Source organism: Eurytemora carolleeae, unplaced genomic scaffold, assembly GCF_000591075.1.
Source record: "Eurytemora carolleeae unplaced genomic scaffold, Eaff_2.0 scaffold735, whole genome shotgun sequence".
NCBI lineage: Eukaryota > Metazoa > Arthropoda > Copepoda > Calanoida > Temoridae > Eurytemora > Eurytemora carolleeae.
The window spans coordinates 61,597-71,757 of NW_019396629.1; the positions used below are offsets into that span (position 1 = coordinate 61,597).

Below are 10,161 nucleotides of genomic sequence, written 5' to 3' on the forward strand. Positions count from 1 at the left end.
ATTCCTAAATTGATGTCCTCAATTTGAATTCGTTGATAGAATTTTGCCAAATGTAAAGCATTTTTAGGTGCCCAGATTACATGGATCCTATAGGCCAAAAAATAGACCTGATCATTTGAATTTTCTGTCATCACCTTTCCTAGGTAATTAATTAATTAAAAATTGACCAGTAAAATTAAACAGTGTTATAGATTAACAAATTAATTTTTAGTGAAAACAGAGGAATTAAAGAGTTCATTATTACCTGAGGCAGCTAATAACCCAAAACCGAAAAGGAGGCTTGTAATCAACATTATCAATTCAAACTCATCCATTCCACTCTCCTTTACCTCCAAGTAATATAATTGTATAATTGATCTGATAATTAGTCTGTTTCTTTTTCAATAATTTTTATTCTTTAATTATAGTCCTAGAGATGCCTTGCAACAACTTAATATTCCTCCCTCAAATTTTGGATATTGGTCTGAACTAAGGTAAACATCCCTTGCAGCCATATTTGAACTATATTTGATATTTTTTAGTGGTTTGGGATTTGGTGGTCATAGAATAAAGCGGTCATCAAGTGAAAACATAATCCAAAGTTCTGCTTTAAATAAAGAAAAACTTATATTGAATTCCAACTTGAAGGAAGAAAACATAGGAACTGTAAAGACACCTCTCGAAGATTCCAAGATCACCAAGAAGACAACCAAGCCCACAAATATTGAAAGCAGATTACCCAGTTTAAATTCAAATTCTAATTCCCGAACCAGTAATACAAGATTCCAAACTCTAACAGAGGTATTTTGAATAAGTCGCATCACTAAAAACAAAAAGTATGCATGAAATTGCACCCTAGATTGGTAAAATCTCATTAAAAGCTTTGTCATATTCTTATTCATCCATTTTTTATATTTCAGAACATAATAAACAAAACATCATTCTGGAATTTAAAAGTTGAAAAATATTTTATCAATTTAACCCAAAATCAAGGAGCATGAGCAGTCAACTTCTTGTATTGTCTAAAGTACAGTTTTTTATGTTATGATTCAATAGATGAATAAGAATAGATATAATTGGTGAGTTAAATTCAGTGGTTCAGAGTTTCCCAAAAATTCAAGAAATGCATTTGTCATGCATAGCAAGTTGACAACACCTATAAGTTCTAAGTTGGTTTCAAAAATAAGTCTGGACTTCATCTTAATGTTGACTGCATTTTACATTTCTTCATATTTCAGACTTAAATCTGACTGAAATTAATGTTCTCCATGGTAAATGTTTATATGATATTGTTATTTACATTGGATTTTTTAGGACTATGACTATGATTACTTGTTCAAAGAACAGGACTTTGCATATGAAGAGTTGATACCTTTGCCTATAAAACCAGAGAATCTGCTTAGTGAGTTTAACTTAAATAGTCCTATTATTCATTTTAAACCACAAAAAAAAGCATTTTCAAGATCTTTTACTGTCAAGTTGGATTTGCATATTTCTATTGCTACAAATGATAAAAAAAGGCACCTTTTCCTGTTTCAATTAAGGGTTCCATCGCAAGTGGATTTTACGCAATAGCAAGCCATGTAAACTTCACACATTTCCAAGCAAGGTGATTCCTTTTGGAAACCCTAGTTACAATACAACCTTTAACTGCATCAGAAATATTTCATAACGTAACTATTTCCTGCAAAGTTCTATTATTTTTTTTCTTCATTAATTGAAGTTAACAATCAAAGCTGTCATCTTAACCTTTAAATAATTTTATTCACTGTTTAAAAGTTGGCTTGGGTGGTGCAAAAAGTACAACGAGACCCCCTTTTGAGCTTGGGTCATATCAACAAGAGGAGATGAAGCAAGGTTTTAGGTAAGTTCAAAAGTAAAGATTTAATTCTAGATTGTTAACTTTTCTTTTCTTTGTAATTTGAAAAATGTCGGTAACATTTAAATTTAATTTAAGCTAAGAATTACCAGGGCTGTGCAAAGTTTTGTTCACAAAACAGAGGTTTCTAAAAAACGGCAACTTTTGTTCTTTTTTTCTGCTAAAATAACATAAAAAAGAATTTATTTTTATATTTAAAATGTTGTTTTTTTTTGCAATTTGGTGATGGCTTGTGCTGTAAATCCAATTTTAAAAAGTGTTTACAATTTGGTATGGAAGTTTTGGTAGAACGTTAATGCCGTGTCACACCTGTTAATGACTAGTTTCATTATCAATTTGACAAAACTAATAACAAAAATTGTTTGCCCAATTTCTGAACAACTTATGCAGTTGATTGCAAAAAAAAACTGTTAAGAGTAGAATATCTTTGGTTAAGGCCAGTAATAATTTGAGATTGTTAACTAATGGTAACTTTTTAAAAACTGTAAAAACCATTAAAGTAACAAAAGTTCCGTTCATAGCTTTAAAACTAACGGTTGCCTGGAAAAAAATATTTTAACAGTTGGAACCAATCCTTACGGAAACAGCTAGAAAAAGTTGGAGCATGCCCAGTCCTATTTACAACAGGATCAAAACACCTTTCCATACATTAATCTTGTAATTTAGACCAAAAGCAGAAGTTGACTATGCAGACTTTTCAAATTTACTCAATTTGGCTCAGCTGTATCAGACGAAAAAAGAAAAAGTGCAAGCTTTCAGACCAATAATGCCCCCACTAACCGCCAGAGATCAAATTCGGTTTCAGCAATATCAGGCGAACATAGAAAAAGAGCCGACAAGCAGACCACCAGTATCCCAACTACCCTTTAGAGGTCAACTTCAGTCTCAACAACCAATAAGAGGACAACAACCTTTGAGAAACCAGTTTAAATTTCAGAATCCCACAACAAACCAGTTTTGGTTTCCACCCCCATCCAATGGCCAATTCCAATCTCAGCAAACTTTACAAAATCAGTACAAGAATGTCCAACCCATTAGCAGCCAGATCAAACAAGCATTTACAGGTTTCCAGACTCAAAGTCCAATTCTGGGGCCATCCATTTTTCAAAATAAGGTACTTTAAGGAGAATTTTTTCACAAGCTGGAATTGAGTACGTAAATTAAAAACTATTGATTCAGGTTGATTCAATTATAACAATGAAGGATGGTACAATCATTTCCAAAGGGCCAGGTAAACATTTTTCTGAAAATGTGACTCCATTTTAATGTTAAAGCATTTTGGTTAAAGGAAAGTTTTTCTAGGATACCAGTTTATAAGTGGACCTAGAGGCCAATCTTCGACCGTTACAAACAGGTCTCCTTTTTTAAAATAGGTGTTTCACATTTTTTGAAAACATGAAGATTCAAATTTTATTTCAAATCATTAAATCATTAAAATTGAAAATTAATTAATAAATTTTTGTTTTTAATTCAAGAAATCCAGATTTCCAGCTGCAAAGTAGCAATGAACAAGCACAGTTTAATCAACAATATCAGCAGTACCTCCAGTCCCTTGCCAGTACTAGGAATAAAAATGAAATAAAAATAAATTTAAAACTTAGTTATTATCATCTTTAAAGAAATTGTTATTGGAATTTAATTTTCATTTTGAGTTTTGGTCAGGGGAACTAACAACAATAACAACAACAATAACAACAATATCAATATCATCAATAATTACGATGATTATTATGAAGATTATTCAAACTTTCAAACATCAGACTATCAAGATACCTATGATCAGCAGACCTTGTTTCAGTCCCAGCAGATCCTAACAAACCCTCAACGACCACTCTCTATTGCATCTCTTCAGTCTATTCTAAGCACTAATCCATCCCTGGTTTCTCAATTCTCCACTGGAAACTCACAGAACGTAAACCAAAACTTGAATCAAAACACTATTTTATCAGCATACATTCCACCGACTTCTAACCCGTTTTTACCTCAGTTTGTCTCTCCTTCTAGCTCTCAAAGTGCACAGAGTACATACTACCCTCAGCTTTCTAACCAGTTTCCAAACAGAGCGCAGGATCTAGTAATCCTTCCAAACCAAACCATCAACAGAGACCCTAGCAGTTCTTTCAGGTAAACATTACATAATACGTTTCAAAATTTTCTCTTCATATTATTTTTGAAAATTACGTTATGGAAGAAAAGGTAAAAAAATATGATCATTGATAGTAGATTGTATGACATTTTGTAGCAACCAAATAAACCAGGCTTCCACTTCAACCTCTACAACATGTGGTTCATCGGGATGCGCTGCAGCAGCTGCAGCTGCTTCAGGAGGAGCTGTTTCTAGCTCCTCATCAACATCAGGAGGTACTTTCACAGATATTACTTTGGGAAAAAGATATTTATAAAGCAAGTAATTAAATAATTTTAGCTTTTTACTGTATGTTGCTCAAAGTCAGCGATTTTAAGTCATTTTCAAATTTTGACGGATTTTTCTTATTTAATTGGCGCATTAAACAATAAAAAATTTTCCTATATCTTTGAAATCCAAGGTTGTAGATCTTAGATATTTCAAACTATGAATTCTGTTAGATCAAATAATCTAAGTTTTGAAATATCAAATTTGGTTTAAGTTTTTGGCAAGAAGTCAATTCCTTGGGGTTTATAAATAAATCATTTGTATAAGGACAAGGAAGGAGTGGTGACATCCTATTAGAAGACACCTCTGTATCAGTTGAAACCAATGGAGTGGGGTAGGCGATTTTATATTAAAAGGGAGATATGATAGAATGATATAAAATCTTATTTGATAGAAAAAAGTTTAGGTCTAAAAATGCTGTAATATTTTTCTGTATACGAGTGGCTCATTCAAAATTTTTAAGGGAGTAGACATATTAAAACTGTTACATTTTGATATGTTCACATTGTAAAGTTTGATTTTAAAATTTTAAGATCTACCCCCAGTCTTGTCAGAAGCAGGTCTAATGAACTGCAAGAGAAAGGTGATCATATAAAACAATTTTTTATTTTTAGCATTTTTTCTGATTTTCATCTTGTTCCGTTAAACAATTACTCAATTTTTATGTTTTCCATAATTATGATTTTAAAAAATTGATCCTTGAAAAAAGTGTCAAATTAATGAATATGATATATATATAGGAGAGCAATTACCAATACCGGGTATCATTCAACCCACAATGCAGGAATGAAGATAGAAAATAAAGATATATATGGACGTGCCAAAAAAAAACAATACCCCTACTGTAAAGTTTTTTTGGGACACACTGTAGAATTTTAGAATTATCTATGAATACATTTTCTGTTCAATGAAGCCGGCTTTCGATTTCAATTATTTAATATCTATTAATCTTTCAAAGAGCATAGATACACATATAACATAAGCTGTCCATTACTTGCAAACTTGTGATTAAAAAAAAGCTTTTTAGAAATCAAAACTTTAAAGAATGTTGTCTTCATTGTATTGATATAAACGCCATGACCACTGCATACAAGTCAACAAAGCGATAAAATCTATAATACTATTTTTCCATTATGAAATTATCGAGCCATGACGTCGCTATGTTTGTTGAGAATATAATTTTGATATTCTGATAACTTTGCTCAAATAGATTATCAAGTACCATGGGTGGCAACAGAGAAATGGATCAATTATACACGACGTCACAAGTGTCAAATATATAACAAGGAAAACAGAATTTTCTCTTCTTAGTTGACATGTTTTTCAAGATTAAATAAAAAAGTCAAAAGACAGAAAATAAAAAAAACATAATTGCTCCTATTTCACTGTCAGATAAGCTTTTTATTCTAAAATTATCAATAGCATTAATAATTTTGTCGGACACAATACTGAGGTGACACTTGTAATGTAAGAATACAGCTGTACTGAAAGTGTGCAAATACTACGTTGTCATCTATTGTACTTAATAATCTATTTGACTTTGCAAAGAGTGCTTTTAGTTTTCTAAGATTAATGATTTGTTCGAGTTTGATAATAAACAAACAATGTTTACAATTCTGAATATCTGTAAAATTTATCTTTGAAAACTGAAAAGGATTCTGAACAAAAAGTGTTGCGAAGAAAAAGAAGTTTAAAGGACTACCGATTACTAAAACAGCCTCAGGTAAAAATAAATATATATAATATAGCCATCGATATACAAGAATATAGATCGCTCATGTCGTCTTCACCATACCGGAGGGTTACAGCTTAAATTGAAAATGGCAATTTAGTTCCTCGCGCTTAAATATTTGTATGTTAGCTTTAGCTGGCCAAACGGCTGGACCAAATTGGCTGTACTTTTTTCTGGAACCCATGGTAAGTAACACAGGCGAAAAAACTGAATTAAAACTTCGAATTATCTTTTTTCAAAATTAGATGTATTTAATTTCTCAGCTAGTTAGCTAATTCAAACTTTTAATTAGTATTTTTATAAATTGTATTTTCAGTTCTTTCAAGATATTGAAATGTCAAAAACAGGATTAGCAGGGTAAGTGAATATTAGTAAAAGATTTTTAAATCCAAAATTGTATTTTTTTTTAATTATCCAGTTCAATCTCTCCCAACGATCAGGATGCACAAAACTCTCTGAAGAAAGAAATGGCAAAAAATATAGGATTTTTGCAAATCTTGGAACAGACAGGTCAAAGTTCATTTCTGCACACTCTCTTATTGAACAAAGATACAGGGTGTCCCAAAAAACATGGGAATTCAGTGACGAATTCGATATCGTCTTTGTTATGAATTAGCATTGTAATACCTAATTTCAAAAGCCATAATATTATTATGTCTGCTAGAGTTTATATGAAAAGGGTAAAAGACTGCAAAGATGTGTCTATAATGTCTCCGCAAGATGAACAGTGAGTACGGACAAGCTTACTCTGTTTGTATACTGTAATTTTCTTGTTGCAGTCAAAACATAAACAAACAAAATGTAAACATAGCAGACGAAACTCTTACAGATTACAGCTTTCTCAGTAGGTATCACTATACTAAATCGAAGAATTATTTGAAAAGACGATATCGAATTCGTCACTGAATTCCCATGTTTTTTGGGACACCCTGTAGTACAAATCCACAGGATTTACATCAAAACATCAAACTTCGAGAAGGTTCTCCAAAGCCCGCGATTTAAAAACTTTGACTCAAGCCGTAATTTCTTAAACCAGACTTAAGGAGTTAGGCCCAATGAAAATAAAACCGACCTTGGTTGGTTTTAGTGGAGAATAAGGCTCTATGTTGTGTCTTGTTCTCACAAAAACCCAGAATGCGCCAATTCCTACCATGGAAATCCGCCAAATAGAATATTAAACCGGAGTTTTGAACTCAACTTTCCCGAAGTTTTTAAATCTCGGGCTCAGGAAAGTTAAATGTTCAATAGTCATTAATTACTATAAATCGATGATTAGCAGAAAATAAAACTAAAACTGGTTGAATTCTGGACTATTTCAGTTTGATAAATCAGACTTATTGTGAATTGTGGAACTAAAATATAACTGCAAGCCTATATGTAATTTGTTCACCATGGAAGTCTTTTGGTCACAACTATCAAACGAGTTTTAAATTTTTAATAATTTTCTCGTTTAAAGTCATATTTCTTAAGAATTTTTGAGGTTTAGATAAAATAAAGTATGGTGGTAGTTGATTATATCAATACAATGAAGACTACATTCGATTTATATCAAACTTTTAAACAGCATGAATGCACAAAAAATGGAAACAAAGAAAAGCTGTCAAAAAAAACTTAGATTACTCGTAGATATGTAATTCGGGAAAAGCTTGTTAACAATAAAAACAATAAAAAAGTCGTCTTCATTATATTGATATTGTCGCCTATCAGTATCAGTATTTCTTAAAATTTTTGATTTCTACTTTCAAGTTTCAATCTATTTTTGAGAATATCTAATTTTAAAAATTAGAATCAAAGCAACCGGATGAAGCTGAAGAAACAAAGCCCAAAATAGAAAAAAGAATAGAAAGCAAAACTTCCGTCCAACTCCAGGACAAAAAAGAAACTCTGTTGGACCTGTTCAATGAAGGTAGATAAAAATGTTATATATTATATATATAACAATATATTTTATATATACAATTTACATTTACAGCCACATTAAACTAGAGAAAAGGAGTAACAAACTCAAATTTTGTAATTCCTGTATCTTGAAATATCTAAGGTTACAAAGATATAGGGATAGGAAAATTGGAGTTTGTGGCAAGAAATCAGTACGACTTAGCGGCCTCGTAGTTTCTCATGTTTTATCCTAATTAGAAATCCACAATATTTTTGACCTCCATACAGAGTAGTTATGATTAAAAACATAAAGAATGTTCAAACTTCAACTTAAATTTGATTTAGTTTGTCATGCTGCAGCATTTTTTCTAATATTAAATAAACTATTCTGTTTTCAGTGATGACAAGGGATTTAAACAATGCTTTCGACATTTTAGGAACTTTTAATCAAATCAGGGATCAGTCTTGATGAATAAAGAGAAGTAGCTGAACAGCACAGACGTAGTTCAGCCACTCCTTTTGAGCACCAGTTCAAGCTAAACCATTAAAACTGATCTAACAATATAGAAATAATTCAATGAATTGAATTTGAACAAATAAAAATTCATTCTTTAAAGATAAAGAATTATTTTTTAACAATGAAGAATTTGCATTATCTTAAGTAAAGTTGCATAGGTTTCATGCTTCTCCATGCATATTAACAAAACTCCATAATATCATATTCGCTTCTGTTATCATGCTTCATAATTCATTTCTAACTTTGGGAAAACAAACTGAGCTTTTTACAAATTCCAACATTTATTTTGACTTAATTTTTCTTAATTTTGATGTTTTCTTTCCATCTCCTGCCTCTCCCCCCTACAGCCCCCGTCCCCGATTCTTTCTTCCTATCTCTTCAAAGATTTAGAATTAAAGAAGAGGGATGGGTTCAAATAGGAACAAGAAAAACTTAAACAAACTCAAATAAAAAAAATAAAATTAGAATTAGACTAATTGTCATATGTATCACTAGTTTAAGGGCCCGGCGTTGCCCGTGGGCAAAAAAATGTTAAAAAAAATTTCGATTTATTTTTAGCCTATAACACCCCCGGCCACCCATGAGTGTCCACAAAAAATTTCAGCCCTATCGGTCCGGCCGTTTGGCCGGCTATAGGCAACATATATATATATAGGAAAGTCTTGTTTTATTATATAGATTTTACGAAAAAGTACAAGATCGAATAGGTTCAGGGTTGTAATTCACAATTCTTTTGAGGTAAATCCTAGTTAAGATAAAAGCTTAAGATTAATATTTAAATTGAAGATTAAAAGTTAATCTAGTTACTTCTACCAATCCAATGATACAGTTAGCCAACACACAACTTGGAGAGGTAAATATTAATTTAATTAATATCTAACATTATATATTAGCTTAAGGAATATATTTAATGCTAAAAAGCGAAAAAGAGAAAGGTTTTAATTGTCCTTTGTTGACTTGCAGGCTTTAAAGGGGCCCCGTCCTATTACCAATTTTAGCTTTGTACAGTTGCTCTGAATTCGCCCTTTTCATTCTTTTTTAAATTTTAACGGATTTTGATCGATTGAATGGGTGACGTTAAAAAAAATACGCTGGGGTCATGTAAATTGGTAAATTGCAGCAAAAAATGTTGGCCTCATCGACGTTTGACGTTAGTTAAATACATACAGACAAACAAACTAACAGCTAGATATATATATATAGAAGTTCTTTATTTAGTTAATGGATATAATGTCCCCAGCAATAGAAAATCCTCGAATGTTTGAATTTATGAAAATGATGTTGATTTTGCCTTTTCTTGGTGGGTTAATGAATATGGTGGGAGCTCCAACCGCCATCACTGCAGCCCTAGGTTAGGTTTATTTTTAATTAAAAAAGTCTTATCTACGGTTTTGCAATTAAAAACGTCTAAGAGAATAATCAGATAGGTAGGCCAGATTTATATTTTTGAGAAATAAAAAAAAAATTAGTAAATTAATAAATACATTTTTTAAGGTTTATTTGTTCCGATGTTTTTGATGGAAAATCTGGTGGTATAATCTGTACAAATCCTTTTCAATGTTCTCATATCTTATTGTTTGGATAAAAATGTAATTTTAGAAAATGTATTTCAAAATAATACGTTAGTATTCTTTTTAACAAGCTTTATGCATACATAAATTGTAACATTGTAACGTTATAACTGGCTTGTAGCATAGCTAGCTTTTTATATAGCCTGGCTATGATCAAGCTACATGAGAAGTTAGTAAAATAGCTAGATCATG

General features: G+C 31.4%; 1 protein-coding gene across 1 annotated transcript; it reads left to right on the forward strand.

Moving 5' to 3' along the window:
* The first annotated feature begins 60 nt into the window (after nucleotides 1-60).
* On the forward strand, nucleotides 61-10,036 carry LOC111706572 (myb-like protein Z). The gene is made up of 23 exons (XM_023479468.1): nucleotides 61-143; nucleotides 212-335; nucleotides 408-473; nucleotides 522-780; nucleotides 1,294-1,381; nucleotides 1,759-1,843; nucleotides 2,525-2,972; nucleotides 3,038-3,089; nucleotides 3,161-3,212; nucleotides 3,334-3,458; nucleotides 3,511-3,982; nucleotides 4,101-4,219; nucleotides 4,539-4,605; nucleotides 4,805-4,854; nucleotides 5,012-5,055; nucleotides 5,926-5,994; nucleotides 6,320-6,360; nucleotides 6,422-6,513; nucleotides 7,790-7,909; nucleotides 8,280-8,318; nucleotides 9,202-9,251; nucleotides 9,617-9,749; nucleotides 9,893-10,036. The coding sequence occupies exons 6-23, from the start codon at nucleotides 1,827-1,829 to the stop codon at nucleotides 9,934-9,936; spliced, it is 2,034 nt and encodes a 677-aa protein (XP_023335236.1). The 5' UTR covers nucleotides 61-143; nucleotides 212-335; nucleotides 408-473; nucleotides 522-780; nucleotides 1,294-1,381; nucleotides 1,759-1,826; the 3' UTR covers nucleotides 9,937-10,036.
* The last annotated feature ends 125 nt before the right edge of the window (nucleotides 10,037-10,161 follow it).

Excerpts from the sequence above, each read along its gene's own strand:
- LOC111706572 (XM_023479468.1), top strand. Across the intron at positions 7,910-8,279 it reads GTTGGACCTGTTCAATGAAG|TGATGACAAGGGATTTAAAC; the intron begins GTAGATAAAAAT and ends TTCTGTTTTCAG. Across the intron at positions 9,750-9,892 it reads CGCCATCACTGCAGCCCTAG|GTTTATTTGTTCCGATGTTT; the intron begins GTTAGGTTTATT and ends ACATTTTTTAAG.